General features: G+C 42.9%; 1 protein-coding gene across 2 annotated transcripts; it reads left to right on the plus strand.

Annotated features, from left to right (window-relative positions):
• Positions 1 to 1,112: 1,112 nt before the first annotated feature.
• TDG (thymine DNA glycosylase) lies at positions 1,113 to 21,372 on the plus strand. Of its 2 annotated transcripts, none has more exons than XM_054719414.1 (10): positions 1,113 to 1,286; positions 11,451 to 11,593; positions 14,356 to 14,669; positions 15,573 to 15,642; positions 17,180 to 17,315; positions 17,507 to 17,589; positions 17,670 to 17,764; positions 18,015 to 18,186; positions 18,620 to 18,745; positions 19,474 to 21,372. In XM_054719414.1, the coding sequence occupies exons 1-10, from the start codon at positions 1,264 to 1,266 to the stop codon at positions 19,605 to 19,607; spliced, it is 1,296 nt and encodes a 431-aa protein (XP_054575389.1). In that variant the 5' UTR covers positions 1,113 to 1,263; the 3' UTR covers positions 19,608 to 21,372. The 2 variants fall into 2 exon arrangements, with proteins under 2 accessions (XP_054575389.1, XP_054575390.1); XM_054719415.1 differs by having other exon boundaries at positions 19,477 to 21,372.
• Positions 21,373 to 21,410: the final 38 nt, after the last annotated feature.

Consider the following 21,410-nt stretch of genomic DNA (forward strand, 5'->3'; position numbering starts at 1 on the left):
TTTAAGTATACCTACCATGAGTCAGGTTCTGAGTAGTACCTATTAAGGGACATAGTATTGGTAAAAGTTCTGAAAAGTTCCAAAATATTAAAAGTTTTAAACAATTGATATAATACACATTAATGTGTCTTTACTCATGAAAGCTCTTTTCTTGGATCCCAGAATGAAGAAGCCACACGACCCACAGGGCCACAGCCATCTCCCAGCCCACGTGTTACATTAGTGAGAAATAAACCTTTGTTTCTGCAAACCACTGAGATTTTGGAGTCATCTGTTTACCCCAGCTTAACTAGAGGAAGCTAACTAATACAGCAGCCATATTTTTCATTATGCAAACTAAAGATAAAAAGCTATCTCCATTAAGGGTTATTTAATGAAGTCCTTGTACGAACACTAGTGACAACTTGAGAACTAATGAGACAAAAACTAGCTGTAAGAGCCATTGAGAAAACAAAAAACTACAACACAGGGGTAGTCTGGAAGGTTATAAAGAACACGTGATGCCTGAATGGCATCTACTATCATAGACTTCAAAGATTCATATTTTTAAATATCCAAAGTAAACCAGACAATGATTTATGTAAAGTTCTACATTTTAAAAGCAGAACAATCGCCTCAATTTACAGATTAGGAACCTGAGGCCCAAGATAGTACAGTGGCCTGGACTCCCAGGTTCTTTGATTCCATAGACTCTTCTTTCTCCCACATCACGCTTGATAATAAATGCAAAACAGTTTTTAATCAGGATAAAATTTTGGGTGGGAAGGCCTGGATAATCCTGATCGATAAGCAAAACAGCCCCACCTACCCGGCGCCCCCAGAAGGCATCCTCACCCATTCACCCCCATCACCGCCCACCACCGAAGAGTGGGGGGGGTGGAGGGGGACAAGAGCCTACGTCAGCAGAGCGCGCCCCCTCCTACATTTTTGTCCTCCACCCTTCCCGAAAGGCCAAGCGGCCGGCAGAGGAACCCAGAGCGGGACAACCCTGATTGGCTGTCCTGCGACACGTGACACTCACCAGCCCTGGGATTTGGCTAGGCACAGACGGAAGCGCCCCGCAAAAGAGGGGTTTGCGCTGGGGAGGGAGGGGGAACTAGGAGCCTGGGGGCGGGGCTTGAGCGTTAGCGGCGGTCCCAGCTCTGCCGGCAACCGGGTCCAAGTCTCTGGTCCCTGTACCGCTGGACCTACGCCACGACACTGTAGCGACCAGTCGCTCGCTTGCGTGGCAGGAGCGGACGTCGGCGGGAGCGGCAGCCGGGAATGGAAGCGGAGAACGCGGGCAGGTAAGGCCAGGGCGGAGCGCCGCCCCTCCCCCCGCGCCCCTCGCGGCGGGGCGGCCGCGGGCGCGCATGCTCGCTGGGGGGCTTCAGGTGCCGCCGCCGGTACAAAGGCCGGGGCCGCGCGTGCGCACTGCCGGCCCGCCGGCCCCTCCACGCCCGGGCCGCTCCCGCGCGGGGGCTGCAGCACCTGCGCCCCTCCCCAGCCTTTGCCGGCACCTCGCTGGCTTTCCAGTGCCTTAGGAACAGCCAGCAGTCTCCTGTTGTATTTCTGGTTGCCCTTCTTGGCTACATTATCCTGCAAGGAGCTGTCAACGTGGGGTATCACCCTATCCCTTCAAAGGTTTCATTTTGTAGTTAGATTTATGTGGCTTCCCACCCCAAGATTTACTAAAAGCAACATCAGGGGCCACCAGATTGCCAGCGTTGCCATCCTAGAGCTCTTGAATTCTGAGACGATGACCACCACTCCCAGGAAGTCATCGAAATGTCTTCCGATGGTCTTGAGGACGAACTTGAGAGTCGATTTTTAATATGTCCTTTGGGGAGTGTTAGGCGTGTTGGAAAAACATTGCAAAAGCAGAGATTAATTAGATAATGGTAAATAACAGGGTCTTTTTATAAAGTGATGCTCTATATTGGAATAAAATACTCTTAGACCTATGCAGACTTAGCCTGACTTGCGGTGGCTAATGGGCCCTGCCTGAACTTAGGCAAGACACTAGCTTCTCTGGGCCTGTTCATGTCTGTAAAATAGGGCATCGCTGGAATCCAGTTCTGACATGCTGTGAGTCCGTGTTACGTAGAAAGGGTTAAGTAACCAAAATCGTCTGAGTGTTTAGGAAAGGAGATAACATGTAGATAAAGTGGGAACTTGATCCTAATTTTGTGGATCGAATCCTGAAGTAAAGTACTCCACTTCTTTCGCAGAAGAACTTTACAAAGAATAGAATTCACCAGAACTTGTGGAAATCACTCCGACCTTTGCGATCTTCAGATCAGAATGGAAACTTGGGTAAACCCTACCATCAAATGAATTCCGTGTTATAAGACCTTATTTAGTGCCTTATAAAGCAAAGTAACAGGCTGGTAGAGTGTTTAGCTCAAAACTGACTTATGTCTTCACTTAATCCATAGAGTTATAGACCATTTTTTAAATTTTGACGTGCAAAACTTTAACCTCAGGAAATAGGAAGAATTCCGCCTTAATACCGTAAGGAGTTTATCCTTGGGAATTCTGAAATGACAGGCTCCCATAATCCAAAGAAAGTGGTTCTTCTGTCACCCTTACCTTGTGCTAATCGAGGAGTGGAATGGGATGCTGGGTAATAATGAGTTTGCTTTTTACTTTGGAGGATTAACTTCAAAACATTCAAAGAGCCCTGGCCGGGTAATTCATTTGGTTGGAGCATCACTCTGTAAAGTGGAGGGTTACGGGTTCGATTCCTGGTCAAGGCACATGCCTAGGTTGTGGGTCCCATCCCCCTGGAGCGCTTGCAGGAGGCAGTCGATGGATGTTTCTCTCTCACAGGAGAGGGGCCTGAATACTGAAAATAAAAACATGGATCCCTGTTTCTTCCAGAGGTGGAATCTGTCTTCTTAATGTATGGACTTTGATCCTAAACAAAATGTTTGCTTCTCAGTAGTAATTGAGCACATATACAAGGAACTAGTGACCACTAGGCTATGGTATAAATTCAGAAAAAAAGTAAGAGCCACCAAGCTAGGTCATTCCCTTTTAGCGAATGATACTAGAGTAGACAACATCAGGAGGGATGACAGGAGGTACCTAAAATATTTAATCATCTCCTGTTTTTGTTATTGTTATGGCAAATTTATTACATACCAGGCACTGTTTTAAGTATTTTGCACAGGTTACCTACTTTAATCCTCATAATCAGTAAATTAGGTGCAACTATTCCCATTTTACAGATGTGGAATCTGGGACATGAAGAGGTTAAGGAACTTGCCTACAGAGCTAGTAAGTGGCAGTGCTGAAATTTGAACCCAGGCAGTGTGGCTTCAAAGCCTGCCTCCCTAACAGTTGTGCCATACCACTGTGTGTGTGTGTGTGTGTGTGCGCGCGTGTGCGTGTGTGTGTGCATGCACGCGCGCACAGATGAAGATGGACTGATAGCAGTCTAATTAGGTGAAATCAAAGCTGGTTTACTACTGAAAGAGTCAAATGCAGGCTGAAGGGAGGTCTGTACCGATGTGCCATTTTGTTCTACCACAACTTTGTACTTTTCAGAAGTTTAATAACCTCAAGGTGTTGATGAAATGATAAAATGTGTCCCGCTTTGTGGAATGGATGGATTGATTCAGAATCCTGATCAATCCCAACTGGCTGGAACGGTGAATCAACTTTTACAAAAAGAGACACAGTGTTTTGCTTAGGTGTGGAGAAATCAATGATACAAGTGTGAGATGAGGGAGAGAGGATAAAAGGGCAGTTTTCATTGATGGTGAACTCAGTATGAATCGACTGGATACTGTGAGTGCCAGTACAGCTAATGTATTGGGTTCTGTACTATGTCTGCAGAATGAGGAAGTAGATAGCCCTGCTCAGTTTCAGGATAATGAGGCTATATCTGAAGTATTTGTGTTTGTTTGTTTGCTTCTGAGCACCAAAAATGACCAAATAGTGAGGAAATTTGAAGTCATACTATATGACAAGTAGTTAAATGAACTGTGGACTCTAGCTTATTCTGTATCTTTTTGTTTCCAGTACACTGCTGGTGAGAATGCAGACTGGATAACAGTATGGAGTTTCCTCAAAAAATTAAAAATGGAACTCCCATTTGAACCAGCAATCCCACTTCTAGGAGTATATCCCAAGAAACCCAAAACACCAATCAGAATGTATGCATCCCTATGTTCATAGCAGTGCAATTTACAATAGCTAAGATCTGGAAACAGCCCAAGTGCCCATCAGTAGATGAGTGGGTAAAAAAGCTGTGGTACATCTACACAATGAAATACTATGCAAACCAACTCTTACTGTTTGCAACAGGATGAATGAAACTGGAGAGTATTATGCTAAACGAAATAAGCCAGTCAGGGAAAGATAAGTATCACATTATCTCACTCATGTGTGGAATCTAATGAACAGAATAAACTGATGAACAAAATAGATACAGAGACATAGAAGCATGGCACAGACTGACGAATTTCAGAGGGAAAGTAGGAGTGGAGGTGGGGCAGGAAGATTACATGGGGAACTTGTATGCATATTTACATAGCCCATGGACACAGACACTAGTCTGGTGAAGGCCTGGGAGGGGCTGGTATGGGGTGGAGGGTGTCAATGGAAAAAACAACTCACAAAGTGGGCATTTGTAATACTTTCAACAATAAAGATCCTATATAATAAAAGCCTAATATGCAAATTGTCCCCTCGACCGGGAGTTCAACCGGGGGGCGGGGCCAGCCGGCTAACTGCCCTCGGTCCCTCCCCCGGCCCGCCAACCACCCACAGCCCCTCCCCCTGACCGACCTGGTTGGGGGCGGACTGGCTGGACCCCACCTGTGCACAAATTCATGCACCAGGCCTCTAGTAAATAAATAAACAAAGGTAAATAGTTATGATGGTACTCCATCATAGTTACATATCTAGTCCTTTGTATTTGAGCTTATGGATTATTTAGTGTTGATTGTTACTTTTGTAAGTATTCAGTGTTGTATATGCTTGTTTAAATGAAGATAATAAAATGTTGCTCTAGACTGAATATTTGTGTCCTTCCAAAGTTCATATGTTGAAACCTAACCTTCAATGTGATGGTATTTGTAGGAGGTGATTGGGTCATGAGTTCAGAGCCCTCCTAAATGGGATTAATGCCCTTATAGTAAAGCAGGTCCCAAGCCCTGGCCAGTTTGGTTCAGTGGTTAGAGCGTGGGGGTCACAAGTTTGATTCCTGTCCCTGGTCGGGGCACGTGGGAGAAACAACCAGTCGATGTGTCTCTCACATCGATGTTTCTCTTTCTCTCTCTGTCCCCTTCACCCCTCTCTACAAAAAATAACCTTGGGTGAGGTTTAACAACAACAACAAAAAAAGAGGTCCCGAGAGAGATGTGTCACCCCTTCTGACGTGTGAACCCAGAATCGGGCCCTGGCCAGACACTGAATCTCCTGGTGCCTGGAAAGGGGATTTTCCAACCTCCAACACTGAGAAATAAATATGTGTTGTTCATTATCCGTCCAGTCTGTGGTATTTTGTTGTAGCAGCCCAAATGGACTAAAACAAGTGTATTTGGAAAGAGCAACCTAAAACTTTAAAATAGTGGAAAATAATTGCAGATTATTTAGAAAGAGCAACCTAAAACTTTAAAGTAGTGGAAAATAATTGCAGAGGTTGAAGTTGTTCCTTTTAGGGAAAACCTTAAAGAGTTAGTTTAACAACAGGAAAATCTGAACTGAACCCTCAATCAGCTGTGTGTACGTGTACACATGTGTGTTTGTTTTGAGAAAGACTGTCGGAAAATCAGGAAAAACTCAGTTTATCAATTTCAAACAGCTGTGAAAACCAGCCCTTCGAGCACTGCTGTTTCAGAGAAGTGGGGAGGTGCACTTGGAGGCTAGGAGAGAGGAAGGGGTTAGCGGCAGGAAAAGGGGACAGGTAGCACCCAGCAGGAGGCGGGGACAAACATAAATGAAAGGGACAAGTGAAGGAGGGGAAATAAAGTCATTCATACTTATAAGTTTGATATCAGGGAATTAAAGAAAATAAAAGCTCTTTGGGGTGTGTCTGGAATCTGGACAGATTTGGTCCTATTTTCTGTGCATTCTCCGTGTATGGAGAAGTCACCAAATCTCACCTCATTTTCATGGTGAGGCAACAGAGCTCTCTCGAGGATGAATGACTTGACTAGCTGCTCTTTGTAGCTCTTCCCCTTGTACAGAGACAATTATTGTTCATAAATATTGCAGAATTCTGAGTTATGAAGTGGCAATTACCATATACAAATATAGCAAATGTATTTAAGAGGTACTTTTACATTAAGGATGAAAGAAATTTATGCTGCTTACGAATTTAACTAGCTTATCTAATAAAAGAGTAATATGCAAATTGACCGTACCTCCACTACACCCACCAGCCAATCAGGAGCGAGTATGCAAATTAACCCAACCAAAATGGCTGCAGCCACAGAGTGGGCAGGAGGCTTGGGTTTCCCTGGCAATGGAGGAAGCCAAGCTTCTTGCACACCCTGGCTGGCCCAGGCCTCCGCTGAAGGCTACAAAGTTTCAATTATAGAAGATAAATAAATCCCAACAAAAATGGCTGCGGCCACAGAGCGAGCAGGAGGCTTGAGTTTCCCTCACGATGGAGGAAGCCAAGTTCCTGGCCTGCCCTGGCCTCTGCTGAAGGCTACAAAGTTTCAATTATAGAAGATAAATAATCCCAGATACCAGGGCCTCCGCTTGGGTCACCGGGGGGCGTGGCCGGCCTGCAAACCACCACAGGCCCCTGTGGACACAAGATGGCCAGCAGGGGAGGGCAGTTGGGAGGACCAGGCCTGCAAGGGAGGGCAGTTAGGGGTGATCAGGCCTGCAGAGGAGGGAAGTTGGGGACGACCGGGCCTGCAGGGGAGAACAGTTGTGGGGGGGACCAGGCCTGCAGGGGAGGGCAGTTAGGGGTGACCAGGCCTGCAGGGGAGGGCAGTTAGGCCTCAATCAGGCTGTCAGGGGAGTGGTTAGGGGGTGATCAGGCTGGCAGGCAGAAGTGGTTAGGGGCAATCAGGAAGACAGGCAGGTGAGCAGTTAGGAGCCAGCAGTCCTGGATTGTGTGAGGGATCCCAGATTGGAGAGGGTGCAGACTGGGCTGTGGGACACCACCACCCCCCCCCCCCCGCCCCCCGTGCACGGATTTCGTGCACCGGGCCTCTGGTTATTACATAAAAGAAAATGAGATTACTCAGAACTCTTTAGTTGCCTAGCATTCAAGTTCATGAAGGTTTTTGTACAGATGTCATGCTTTCTTCTGCCAACTAATAAGAATGTTGTAACCCACCCTGTTTCTTTTTGCTCTGGCTGTAAGTTGATCAGGCTAAATTTAACACTCAACGATAGTGTTACCTCAGAACTTACACATTCTATTTTCCATAGCTTCATTTTTTGTTGTTGTTGTTCCTGTTCTAATTTAATTTACTGTAAAGTGCCAGAGATAGTTTTTAAAAGATTACGGGACACATCAGTATTCTAGATAAATTTCTAGATTTCTTTCAAAATTGATATCTAAAATAAAACTCCAGATATTTTTCTTCATTATTTTTTACTTCAATCAACTGGTTTTAAAAATATTAATTTTCCATTTCTGAACCCCAGAATTTTTGAAGATCCTTAATGACCCCCTAAGTATGCTATGGGAGCCACATTTCAGAAATCGATTTTTTGAAGTTTGGAGTCCTTGCCCTGGCTGGTGTGGCTTCGTTGGTTAAGCATTGTCCTGTGTACCAAAAGGTTCAATTCCTGGTCAGGCACATGCCCAGGTTGTGGGTTTGATTCCTGGTACGGAAGTCAGCTGATCGATGTTTCTCTCTCTCAAATCAATGAAAACATTTTTTAAAAAGTTCAGACCCCTTTTGTAATGTGAATGGTGTCTCCCTAATTTTTATATGCTTTAAGTTTGGCTTTTCTTTACTTTTAAAAATGTTTATGTATTTACTTTAGAGAGGAAGGGGGAAGGAGAGAGAGAGAGAGAGAGAGAGAGAGAGAGAGAGAGAGAGAGAGAGAGAGAAACATCAATTTTGCTGTTACACTTATTTATGCATTCATTAGATGGTTCTTGTATGTGCCCTGACTGGGGATCGAACTTGCAACCTTGGCGTATTGGGACGACACTCTAACCAACTGAGCTACCCAGCCAGGGCTTAGGTGTGGATTTTTGTGAAGTACTCAACATCTGTTGAACTCTGAGAGTGGTAACAAGCAACATGGGGGCGGGGTGGGGGAGGTTGCCTTCCTGACAATATGACAAAGAGCAGACCTCGTGCATTCTTTGGCCACTCTTTTATTGTGACCACATGTTCTGCTTTTATATATTCTAACCAAAAGCGGCTGTTAGACTCTCAGAAACTGGCATTAGCCCCAGCCAAAAGTTACAGTTCGTTTTACTAGAATTTCCAGAGGGTGAACTGCACATGATCTCGCAATATAACAGCCTTACCCTACTCCTCATCAGAATATTTAAATTATAAACATTGAACAACCAATGTTTTGACAAGTTAAGAAAAGAGCTACAAATAGTATTAAAAGTGTGAAAAGAGAGGACATTTTACTTTGTGCTGGGCACACTTCACTTCTCTTCATTTTTACATTTTAATTTCTAGTCCTTGGCTACATGGTTTCCCTACGTGTAGCCTTGGTTTACAATGCTATTTTGTATTCTTTTCCGCTTTAAAATATATCAAAGGTTTTCTGTGCTTTTACAGAATATCAGTACATTTACTTTCTAGGAGCTGCATAGTATTGTCTCATGTTAATGTTTCCTAAATCATTGTATCATATTTATTTTTTTTACATAATTTGAGAACAATATATTTAAAGAAATAAAACTCTTGAGGTATAGTTTAATATATCTTATTCTTAACCTTTTCATTTAATTTTTAAAATATGTTTTTATTGATTTTTTTTTTTCTTGAGAGAGAGAAAAACATTGATTAGCTGCCTCCTGCATGCCCCTTACTGGGGATTGATCCTGCAATCCCTAGCATGTGCCCTGACCAGGAATTGAACCAGCAATTGAACCTGCAACCTCTTGGTGCATGGGATGATCTCAACCAACTGAGCCACACAGGCCAGGGCACTAGTTCTTAACCTTTTAAAATCAACTTCCCCTGAAAGATAGCTTGATGTTAAAATGCCTCTCCAGTTGTTTATCCATTGATAGCATGGGAATGAACCCCTGTTTTCTTTGCAAATCTAACATTCTAGCCCAGCTACCCATGGGTAGACTCTTAACCTTGTGTCTGTCTCAGCCTTTTACACTTTTCCAGGGGGATGCTTTAGTTTGCCTTCTTTTACAACCATTTTATTGAGATACTAGAGGCCCGTTGCACGAAGAGATTCGTGCATTAGGCCTTCCTTCCCTTGGCTTCCAGCACCGGTTTTCCTCCGGCACCTGGGACCCAGGACTTCACTCCGGCCGGAGTCTGCCGTCTTCGTCTTTGCTGCAGACTCAGGCCGGAGTCTGCCATCTTCGTCTTTGCTGCAGACTCCGGAGTCTGCAGTCTTGTCTTCGCTGTGGCACTCTGTTCCTGTAGATCCCTTCGCCCCCCGCCCTCCCTCTCAAAGCAGGCATCCTGCCCTGCCTGGCCACTCCACACCTGGAGCAGCTGGGCAGCCGCCATCTTTTGCCTTCTAATTTGCATACTCACTCTGATTGGCTGTGGGCGTAGCGGAGGTACGGTCATTTTTACATGTTTGTCTATTATTAGGTAAGATGATTTAGGCACTATAAAGTTGACACGCTTAAAGTGTACTAGTTTGCCTTTTTAATTCCAGCTGTCTGAGCTCCCTGTCTTCTTTCTCCACATGCAAAGAGAAAGAAAACTAGTAAGTGGAGTATCTTGCCCCAGAACATAGTAAACAGGACTCATTCACTTTATTTCCTAGTGTTTTTCCTCCTACTGCATATCCTGTGGCATTATTTGGTATTAGCGTAACTTGGGTTTCATAAATTGTGTTTACTTCCCTAGCTTTGTGCTGATGCAGCAGCTTAAGATAGTGGCTTATGGCCATCAGAAATATTTTTGGGAAATTGTTTTCTGTGAAGGCCTCTGTCCCTGACATTGAACACAATACTTTGAACAAAGCTTAAATCATGTTCAGAAGACAGGTCTAAAGTGTTTTTTCCCCGATAAATTCATAGACAAAATATTGTTTTCCAATCCTCATTTAGTGACAGAAAAGCAAAAACCCAGCAACAATTAAAAAACAGATCCAATGATGAATACATAAACAGGCAAAGAAACCAGGAGAACTTTAGATTGGAAGAGGAGTGGGAATGGGGAGATGCTGGTCAAAGGGCACAAGCTTCCAGGTAGAAGAGGGTAAAGGGGGATAAATGGAAGGAGACTTGACTTAGGGCAGCGAACACACAACATTCAGATGTTGTCTTACAGAATTGTGTACCTGAAACCTATCCAAATTCAATAAATTTACAAAACATGAACAAGTTCTGGGGACTGATGTACAGCATCACCATGCTATTATTTACCTGAAGGTTGCTAAGAGAATAGATCTTAAATGTTCTCACTACAAAAAAGAAATATGGTAATTATGTGACATGATGGAGGTGTTAGCTAAGGCTGTCCCATGGTGGTCAGCACTGTACAATGCAGGGTGGAGCAAAAGTAGGTTTATAGTTGTTCATATATAAAGTGAGACAATAATGTATATATATAAAAGGCTAATATACAAAGTGTTCCCTCGGGAGTTCGATCGCTCACTATGACATGCACTGACCACCAGGGGGAAGCGTGGAACAAAGGAAGGCCCTGGTCAGCAGCTGGAAGGCCCCGATTGGCCCTGATTGCCTGCCAGGTGTAGGGCCCCTACCCGTGGATGAATTTCATGCACCAGTCCTCTAGTTAATAAATAATAATACAAGAATAAACTGTTTCATGTACTCACAACAACAAACCTACTTTTGCCCCACCCTGTATATGAGTTTATCAAATCAACATGTTGTACATCTGTAATTTACACAATATTATATGTCAATTTTATCTCAAAATTGGGGGGAAAGTTAGGCCGGGGGAGGGTTAGATTAGAGGGTAAGTTAGATGATTCAATACTTACTGATGGTAGTAACACAAATGGTTTTTGTGTTCCTGTGTGGGCTTGTGGGCCTTTTGTGTCTCCCTGCTAGAAATTCCCATGATCTCATCTCAGGGAAAGTGCAGGCTGACTTGATAGACTGGTGTTGTATTGAGGACACATCTTGCCGTTAAACAGTGTGAGAGTGAATTAGTGTTGGTTAGTAAAGGTTGGGTGAGTGTGTACATGTGAGACTAGATCTTCCTCCTCACTTTGCACCTGTTGTCAACTCTAAATAAATACCACATTCTGGTTTCAAAATATTTGGGTCCTGAAAAGTTATTTACAGCTGATCATTTAAACTTACATTTGGGTAATTTTACCCTCTTATCTTAATTTAATTGTTCTTTCAGCTATTCTCTTCAGCAAGCTCAAGCTTTTTACACATTTCCATTTCAACAAATGATGGCCGAGGCTCCTAACATGGACGCTATGGACACACAGCAGATGCCAGCGGAAGTTCCAGAGTCAGCTCCTGCTGAGGCACCCGGACAAGGTAGTTGCCCCAGGAGAGTATAGAAAAGTAGCTATTGGATTAGCCAACTTATTTAAGAAAGGGTTTAATGATAAATTTTAGTTCTGTTTTAGTGTTAAAATTTAAAAAAAATTTTTTTTTTTACTGATTTCAGAGAGGAAGGGAGAGGGAGAGAGAGATAGAAACATCAATGATGAGAGAGAATCATTGATCGGCTGCCTCCAGCACCCTTCTCACTGGGGATCGAGTCTGCAACCCGAGAATGTACCCTGACCGGGAATCGAACCGCGGCCTCCTGGTTCATTGGTCAACGCTCAACCACTGAGCCATGCCAGCCCGGCTAGTGTTAAAAAATTTAACCCCCTCTTTAGGTACTTAGTATCTGCCAGGCACTGTAGGTTTGCGGGGGAGAAGGGGGGAAACATGGATCCTGCCCTGGCTGATAGGGCTTTATCGGTTGGGCGTGGTCCCTTGCACCAAAGTGTTTCTAGTTCAATACCTGATTGGGGCACATAACTGGGTTGCAGGCTCGATCCCCAGGGAGGTGTGCGGGAAGTAGCCAATGGATATTTCTCTCTCTCTCCTCTCTCCCTCTCCTTCCTTTCCTCTCCCCCTTTCTCTCTCTGAAGTCAATAAAACATATTTTTAAAAAAGAACATGGATCCTGCTCTGGAATATCTCATAATCTAGTAGGGGAAAATAATAAGTAAACACACGTCATGGCTCAGCACACAAAGCAGTGAAGAGCGGCATAGGAAGCTGTAAGAGCTCATGGCATTGACACCTAATCAGACTGAGGCTCAGAGGCAGCTTCCCAGGGCCCAGAAACTCCAGGGTGAGGAGACTATCTATCCCCAGGAAGAAAGGGCTGGGAAAGTTCCAGGTGAGGGGAGCATGCACAAAGCACAGACAAGAAGAAGCACGACAGTTAAAAAGCAGTGATTCTGACATTGGAGTCTGGGGTGTAGCAAAGAAATGGTGAGAGACGAGGCTGGATAGGGGACATTGGGGCTTGTTTAACTGAAAGATGTATATCCTATCCTGAAGGCAGCAGGGAGCGGTTGAGAGAATGTAGGCAGATAGTGGCGTATATCAGCCTGGAAGTATTACAGAGGATAGACTGGGTGGTAGAAAGCAAGCAGAACTTGGAGCCAAGGAGTGGATTAGAGATCCTTTGAATAATCTGGGGACAAAATGAGGAGGAAGTAAAGGGGTGGAGAAGGACAGAATTGAGAACTACTCCGGAGGTAGAATTACCTGGCCATGGTAGATGGATTTCATGGGGAGACGGGGAGGAAGAGGACTCTGGAAATAATTCCTAGGCAATTGGATGAGGGAGGTACCATTCACCAAGATAGAGAATGAGAAGAAAGGAGAACAGATTTGGGGGTGGGGAGATGGAGAGAAGGTAATGATTACAGCTCCAGTGTAGCTGTATTATATGAGAATTGTGCTCAGAGTTCCAGGTTATGATCCCAGGAACACGTCTCCCTTCTCTGCACTGGGGACACCCCTGCCCTTGACCGCTGCTTTTCCGGGCAGGCGGCACTGGGACTTCCCCAGCTACAAGCCAGTGGAGGTGGATCTCTTAGCATAAGAGTGGCTACAGCAGAGTGAGATAGAAACAAGGAAGGACGGGAGGCCAGGGTGGAGAAATGCCAAATAGTAGTAGAATGGGGGAGGAGCCTGGGAAGTTGTAAGAGATGTTAAAGCACTAAGGTTAGAAAACCAAGGCTTCCTGTGGATATTTTAGGACAGTGGTTTGTGACCAGAGGTGATTTTGCCTCTAGGGACGTTGGTATTGTCTGGAGACACCTTTGATGGTCATGACTGGCTGGATGCTACTGGCATCTAGTGGGCAGAAGCCAAGGCTGCTATTAAATATAGAATGTTGCCCGGCCCGTGTGACTCAGAGGTTGAGCAATGACCTTGAACCGGGAGGTCACGGTTCGATTCCTGGTCAGGGCACATGCCTGGATTGCAGTCTTAATCCCCAGTGGGGAGTGTGTTGGAGGCAGTCAATCAATGATTCTCTCTCATCATTGCTGTTTCTATCTCTCTCTTTCCTCTCCCTTCTTCTCTGAAATCAATAAAAATATATGTATTTTTAAAAAATATATAGAATGTTAAACATTTTAAAATGTACAGAACAGTCTCCCAGAACCAAAAATTATCTAGCTTAAGATGTCAGTAGTGCCAAGACTGAGAAACTCTGCACTAGGTCCTGAGATCAGATTCCTACTGCCAGCCAGAGGTTTCATCCTCAGCACCTCTGAGTTCCCGTCTTTGCGTGTGTGTGGAACAGACACTCAGAATCTCTAAAGCCCACAGGCCTTGCTTTTGAGGCTTTCTACTGCTGGAATTCTGGGGAAATTGAGAGAAACTGTTTCCCTTTCTCCCTGTTTCGCTATGTACTTTTTCTGTCATTTGTTTACTTAATTATTCATGTATTTACATGTAGAATTCCTATAAAATAGCACATAGATGCTTTGTATCCAAGGGGAGGCCAAGATGCCAGGTAAGATTGTGTAAAAAAATCCATCGATGATTATGATGGAGGTTTCATCCCAAGAACAGCTAGCAGAGGAGGGAGGGTCATGGATGGGGCCACATGAACCCAGTTCTAGGGTGAAGCAAGGGGAAGACATTGTAGAGGAGACTGATGCTGAGAGATTGGGGAGAAAGGTGAAAAGGATGTGGATAGGGTGGCTTTTCTGGGAAAACGGCCTAGACTTTGCAGTTGCGGTTTTCTGCATCACATCCTGGAAATCACTGTGTTTCAGAGGCTCCCAAAGGAAGGAAAAGAAAACCCAGAACAAGACAACCAAAAAAACCAGTGGAACCCAAGAAACCGGCCAAGGCCAAAAAAGCTGCCGAGGCCAAGAAACCTGCCGAGGCCAAGAAACCCGCCGAGGCCAAGAAACCCGCCGAGACCAAAAAGTCTGCCAAGTCCACAAAATCAAAAGAAAAGCAAGAAAAAATTACAGACACGTTTAAAGTGAAAAGAAAAGTGGACCGTTTTAATGGTGTTTCAGAAGCTGAACTTTTGACCAAGACGCTCCCGGACATTTTGACCTTCAATCTGGACATTGTGATTGTAAGGATTTCTGTCCCCGTTTGGTTTTATAAATAGCACTAGAGGCCCAGCGCGCGAAATCTCGTGAGACTCAGACCCGCTGCGCCCCGGGACCCATCAGTGCACCTCCTGGTGACGGGTCGTTTGGTCATTACAGCGTTACACTCACGGGCCTTTTATAGTATAAAAGATTGGTGGATTAACTTAACCTTTATCCTTGCAAATAATTTTGCTGAAAAGAACCATTTCTAAGAATCCTTTTGGTAGTACATGATGTCACCTTCATGAGGTCGTGTTACTGGGGAGTGTTTGAGAGGGTGGGCTCCAGAGTAGCGTTGTCTGGTGTCCAGTCCTGCCACATGTGTATGACAAGCCTCAGCTTTCCTGAACCCCCGTTTCCTCCTTGGTGAAACGGGTGAGAATAGTGCCTCTCTCCTAGGGTTTCAGTTAAATTAAATAATCCATGTAACGCAGACTGCGTGGCATCTGTGAGTTCCCCATGAATGATAACAATGATTTTGAACTTCGCTTTTTGTCTGTAACTAAGAAATAGCACGCACACAGCTGTGCAGATGTTGTGGAGTCAGCTGCTTGCTGGGAGCTGAGAAGGAGGCTTGTGGCTGGACCTGGGCTCAGACTGACCGATGGCTCCAGCGCCTCTTTCTTTCCAGCCCAGTGGGTGGGGGTGGGGGTGGGGGTGCGGCAGGGGATATGAGGGAATCAAAATGGTTTTTAAAAACAACAGCAAAACTTTTAATATAAAGGAAAATTTCTTTCCTCAGACTGTAGTACTTTGTTCAGATCAAGAGGAGGATAAACGATACTGCTTATGATGTCAGATTACACTTTTATTTTAATAAATTCAATTTTGTCCACCACTCTGTCACCTTTACACCCTACTGAAATGTATGAACATTTTTTTAGATTGGTATAAACCCGGGACTGATGGCTGCTTACAAAGGGCATCATTACCCTGGACCTGGAAACCATTTTTGTAAGTGGTTACTTTCTTTTTATTATCACTGTAATTTTAAACTAGATACCTGTGTTAATAGCTTGGGTGGTTGTTGTTTTTTAAACCAAATTGTGTTTTCAATAAGAGAGATTGTATATATGTGTCAGTATACATACATGTTTTCTGTGTGTGTATACACAAAGAAGGTTTGGAATGACATGTCACTTGGTTTCCAAGAGTGGAGGGGCATGAAAAGGAGTACTTCCTCCTTCGTTTGGATTGTTTCAAATGAGCGTTACTACTTTTTTAAAGGATTTTTTTAGTTGTTACCTATTGACGTAGCAGCAATAGTGCATCGCTGAGCCAGCGCAGACAGAACACTGACCCGTGCAGATTTCTGCTGATCGCCATCACATTTTCAGGAGAGATGAAATGCTTGCTCATTGGCAGTCAAGTTAAGAAGTGCTGTGATTGGAGACATTCTCTACAGAAACTCCATATCTAGCAGAAAATAGTATTAAAGACCTTCAAACTTGTTGAGTGAGCTTTAAAACCACGTATGACTATTGTATTGTCCTGTATACGAGTCATCTTACCAGCATGCCTAATGGAACAAGGCATGCTGTAGGCCCCCGGGAAATGCTAGTGGATGATCTAAGAGTAACATAAAAAATATTTAGGACAGCCCTGACCGGTTTGGCTCAGTGGATAGAGCGTCAGCCTGCGGACTGAAGGGTCCCAGGGTCGATTCCGGTCAAGGGCATGTACCTTGGTTGCAGGCACATCCCAAGTAGAGGGTGTGCAGGAGTCAGCTGATCGATGTTTCTAACTCTCTATCCTCTCCCTTCCTCTCTGTAAAAAAACAATAAAATACATTTTTTAAAAATTTAGGGCAAATGATAGTAATGTGTTTTTGGAATGAATAGCATATTGTTTCCATTATTTAAAAAGCTTTTTCCTCGGGATTTTTGAACTTTTCATTTTCTCCACCGTCAAGCCCATCAGTGTATGTTTACCTGTTTGAGGTATTCCCGGGCTGGTGGTGATATCACCAATGATTAGAAAGGAGAGCTTTTTCAAAGTTTCCTATACTGACTAGATTCTTGACAGGCATTTATCTTAATCCCCCCTATGAAAAGGGAATGATAATAGTAATAGCTCATAAGGTAGTTAAATGAGATAATACATGCAAAAGGCTTAGCATAGTACTTAGCATACAGTAATTGCTTGATACGGTTTTTGATCTATGTTATAATATGTACTTTTTTTAAATTTCAAGAATAGTATGTAAACTAACGGACAGATCCCAGAGGGGAGGAAGGTGGAAGGGGACTGGAAGGGGTAAATCAAAGAATATATATGTATATATGCAGAGCCCATGGAGACAAACAGTAATGTGGTAACGGCCTGGGGTGGGGTGGGGACTGGGTGGAGGGGGGCAAATGGGGGACATCTATAATACTGTCAACTATAAAAAAATAAAAGAGCAGAGCAATTTAAAAAAATAGACTACTACATCAGCCCATAGGGCAGAAACCTTTGACCTGCTATGGAAATAAACTAAACTCTCTCACAGGGAAGTGTCTGTTTATGTCAGGACTGAGCGAGGTCCAACTGAACCATATGGACGATCACACTTTACCAGGAAAATATGGTATTGGATTTACCAATATGGTGGAAAGGACAACACCAGGCAGCAAGGACCTTTCCAGGTAATTACGTGACATTTATTTTTATCGGCTGAACCTTGGCCATCCTGGTGCCTCACACACTCTAGGAATACCATATGTGTCTAGTTCAGGCTGAGCTTGACAAACAGTATGTGAATTGAAAGCTATCTGAATTTAGTATATTATAAATATTGCCATACTTATATTATGATGACTTTTTAATTTAATTTTAGTAAAGAATTTCGTGAAGGAGGACGTATTCTAGTGCAGAAATTACAGAAATATCAGCCGCGAATAGCAGTGTTTAATGGAAAATGTAAGGTTTGCTTTTAAATTTTATCTTCTTTTCTTTGCTAACATTATGGACAATGTAAATATGTTTGCATTTCATTTTAGGTATTTATGAAATTTTTAGTAAAGAAGTTTTTGGAGTAAAGGTTAAGAACTTAGAATTTGGACTTCAACCCCACAAGATCCCAGACACAGAAACTGTAAGTCCTTAAAATTATACTTGCAGATCAGCTCAATGTGGATTTTTTTTTCTAGCTAGTTGACCTTTTTCTGTTTGTTCTATCCATTGCAGTCTATGCTACGGAAAGAAATACACAACCACTTTTATTAATTTTGCATATACTGCTAAAGTAATAAGTATCAAGTCATGAACCAAAGAAAGACACGTTTTCTATCTCCATAGGAGCGGATTGAACAGATTGCTGTAACTATCCAATTTTATGATTCTAGCTCTGCTATGTGATGCCGTCATCCAGTGCGAGATGCGCTCAGTTTCCCCGAGCCCAGGACAAAGTTCATTACTACATTAAGCTGAAAGACTTACGAGACCAATTGAAAGGCATTGAACGGAACACGGATGTCCAGGAAGTTCAGTATACGTTTGACCTGCAGCTTGCCCAAGGTGTGTGTCCCCGTTATTGCTCCTTGTTTTCGTTTCATGTCTGTATACACTCCAGAAAGTCAGTTGTGAATTTAAAAGCAGGAGAGGAGAAAGCAGTTATATTTATAGCCAGAGTACTCTGATAATGGCTGTTAGTCACTGTTAGAATCTCCTTTTACTACTAAGGTCTTCCACGTACTCTGGTGCTCTTACAGATGTTGAGGATATAAGAAACATTGTAACCCACCCAAAATTAAATCTAGGCTGTAACAGTTCTTATGAGTTAATATAATATATGTTATGAAGAGTGCAAAAGCTTATACTTAGCAAAAGATGTATCTCAGTATACATGAACATTCAAGAAAAAGATTTCTTCCTCATGATTTGTGAACAGAGCTATCTTTTAAGAGTGTTGTACAAAATCAGCTTTAAATCTCTTCCACCCTCCCCACAGAGGATGCAAAGAAGATGGCTGTTAAGGAAGAAAAATATGATCCGGGTTATGAAGCAGCATATGGCGGTGCTTACGGTGCAAATCCATGCAATGGTGAACCTTGCAGCTTCTCTTCAAATGGGCTGAGTATGTCCCCTCCCTATGTTTGTTCTCTCAAAGACTTGCTTTTGTCAGGATTGGGGGCAGGGGAAGTTCTTTTAAAAAGAGCCAATTATTAAAGAATGGGAATTATTAAAAAACTCTGGTTAGTGATTCGTAGAGAAAATGTGATGGTTATTTAATGTTTACACAAACATACAGCACCTTTACTTTAAGTCACTAACTACAGTAAGTCATCATAGTTGCATTTTCCTCCTTGAATAACAAATGAGGATTTTTTAGTCCAGTATCTGAAAATAGAACAGAAATATACTGTATTCAAGAAGCTTGCTTGCCCTAGCTGGTTTGGCTCAGTGGATAGAGTGTCTGTTTGTGGACTGACGGGTCCCGGGTTCCATTCCAGTCAAGGGCACATGCCTGGGTTGTGGGCTCAATCCCCAGTAGGGGGCATGCAGGAGGCAGCCATCAAAGATTCTCTCTCATCATTGATGTTTCTCTCTTTCCCTCTCCCTTCCTCTCTGAAATCAATAATATATATATATATATACACACACACACACACATACACATATATATGTATGGATATATGTGTGTGTATATAAATATTTTTTTTTTTTAAAGAAGAGGAAGAAGCTTGCTTAACTATTTTAATAACAGTTCTCATTCACTGGACAGTTAAAATCCCCTAATTTGATCATTTAAAGCTTTTAAATGTAAGAAACTAACATTCTCCCTCTCCCCCTCCTCCCCGCCAGCAGCTGACTGTGGAGAAGCGACTTTCAGTGATGTTCCCAACGGGCAGTGGATGAGCCAGTCGTTTACAGACCAGATTCCTCCCTTCAACAATCACTGTGGGATGCAAGAACAGGAGGAAGGAAACCTTGCTTAGGCACGGTGCTTCTCAGCCCTGCTCAAATGCTGCAGTTTTATTGCAGTGGTCAAGAAGTGGCCCTCAGTTTGCTAACGGAAGTATTTTATTCGTGCTTTCCTCTGGTGATGTAACCATAGTACAGTTGTGTGGTAGAATCAACTGTATGAACCTAGGTAGTTTGGAAGGAACATTTAGGATTTTTTGTATATGAGTTTTTGTATTTGAATTAACCATCATTCCAGCATTTTATAAAGGCTTTTTCATTTAGGAAGAAACTGATTTTCTTTCGGGAGTCACTTTTAAACTGTAATTTAAAAAAAAATGCAACAGTCTGAATATTTATATTTGATTATTCACCGTGCATAAACCTAGAAACACCATTGCCCCTTTTATGCCTAAGAAGGGCATGCTATGCTGTTAGTAAGAATTGCCGCTGGTAAAGAGGCAGATGTGTTGATTTTCATGTGAAGTTAAGCCTCTGGAGTCAGGTTCACACTCAGACCTCTTTACCAGTGGCGATCGTTTGTGAGAGTTGCTTTCTAGTACAAACGTGGAGTGTGGCCTTGCAGCAGCAAGACCAACCTGGCCTTACGTGACAGGGCATTCAACCCTGGCTTTGGCCTCCTCACCCTGTGTGCTAATTCTCTCATCGGCAGAAACTATTCTGCTGGGATGATGGGCTCCAGGGAATGCAGTAGACCTTTTAAATGTTGTTACTTCATCTGTGTTTTACTTGAGAGACATACACTCGATAGGGAAGGAACTGAATTTCTCTTTCAATACCTATCACCATTCGAATTTTATCTTCCTCGGCTTTAGGGATATGACATGGCAAGTGGTGAGAAATGAATTTTCAGGATGAGTGGCAAGATGCTGGAGGTGTTTGATAATCTTTTTTAAACTGGTGCTTTATGTACATGAGATGTACTACTATAATTAAGACAAATTTTCTTGCTAGTTAAATCTCGTAAGCCAGTAATTTACAAACTTCTTTCTCTGCATCATCGTTCTTTGTTACTGTGGACTAAGTTAACCTAATGCAAGGTTAGTTTTTAAGTAATGTACCTTTGTGATTTTCTAATGCATTTTCCAAGGTGCTACAAACAGTCCAGACTTCTAGGCCTGGCAGGTATAAACCTGGGTGTTTGGAAATGCTATTTGCATCTCCCCTTGATCACTTATACCCACGGAGCATGCTTTTCAATATGAAAATATTTATCAAAAGGTGTTGTTTTTCTAAAAGGTTATATGCCCTGTTCTTTTTTTATAGTAAGAGAAACAAATCCTTGTTGTGAATCTTAACATGCTGTTTAGCTGCTGGCTGTGATGGATTTTATTTTTCCTTTAGTCTGGATCAAGCTGTGTAAGAGTCATTCATGTTATTTAAATCATGTACTGTACTGCTGTTTACATGGATGTTTTGTGCGGGTGCTTTGAAGTGCCTTGCATCAGGGACTAGGAACAACTGAATTATTTTTTCATGGGACTGTGTAAAGCATGTAACTAGGTATTGCTTTGGTATATAATAATTTGTAGCCTTACAATGGATTTTTTTTATTTAAGTGGAGAAAATACCCTTTAAATTATGGACACTTACTAGAGAATGGGTTTAAGGACTTTCCAAGCGTACAGCAATGGTGTGTTTTATTAAATATGACAGGTAGTAAATGTTGATATATTCTATACATGACAATATGAGACTTTTTCATTAAAAAATATTGAAAAAGTTTTTAAATTCATTTGAAAGTCTGATGATTTTTACAATAAAAAATGTAAGAATGATTATCCTTAAGTTGCAGGCTTTTCTGTAGCGAGACTTAC

The sequence above is a fragment of the Eptesicus fuscus genome, chromosome 7 (genome assembly GCF_027574615.1).
Source record: "Eptesicus fuscus isolate TK198812 chromosome 7, DD_ASM_mEF_20220401, whole genome shotgun sequence".
Classification (NCBI taxonomy): Eukaryota; Metazoa; Chordata; class Mammalia; order Chiroptera; family Vespertilionidae; genus Eptesicus; species Eptesicus fuscus.

Excerpts from the sequence above, each read along its gene's own strand:
- TDG (XM_054719414.1), top strand. The coding sequence starts at position 1,264 with ATGGAAGCGGAGAACGCGGGCAG. Across the intron at positions 17,590-17,669 it reads AGCAGTGTTTAATGGAAAAT|GTATTTATGAAATTTTTAGT; the intron begins GTAAGGTTTGCT and ends ATTTCATTTTAG. Across the intron at positions 18,746-19,473 it reads CTTCTCTTCAAATGGGCTGA|CAGCTGACTGTGGAGAAGCG; the intron begins GTATGTCCCCTC and ends CCTCCCCGCCAG.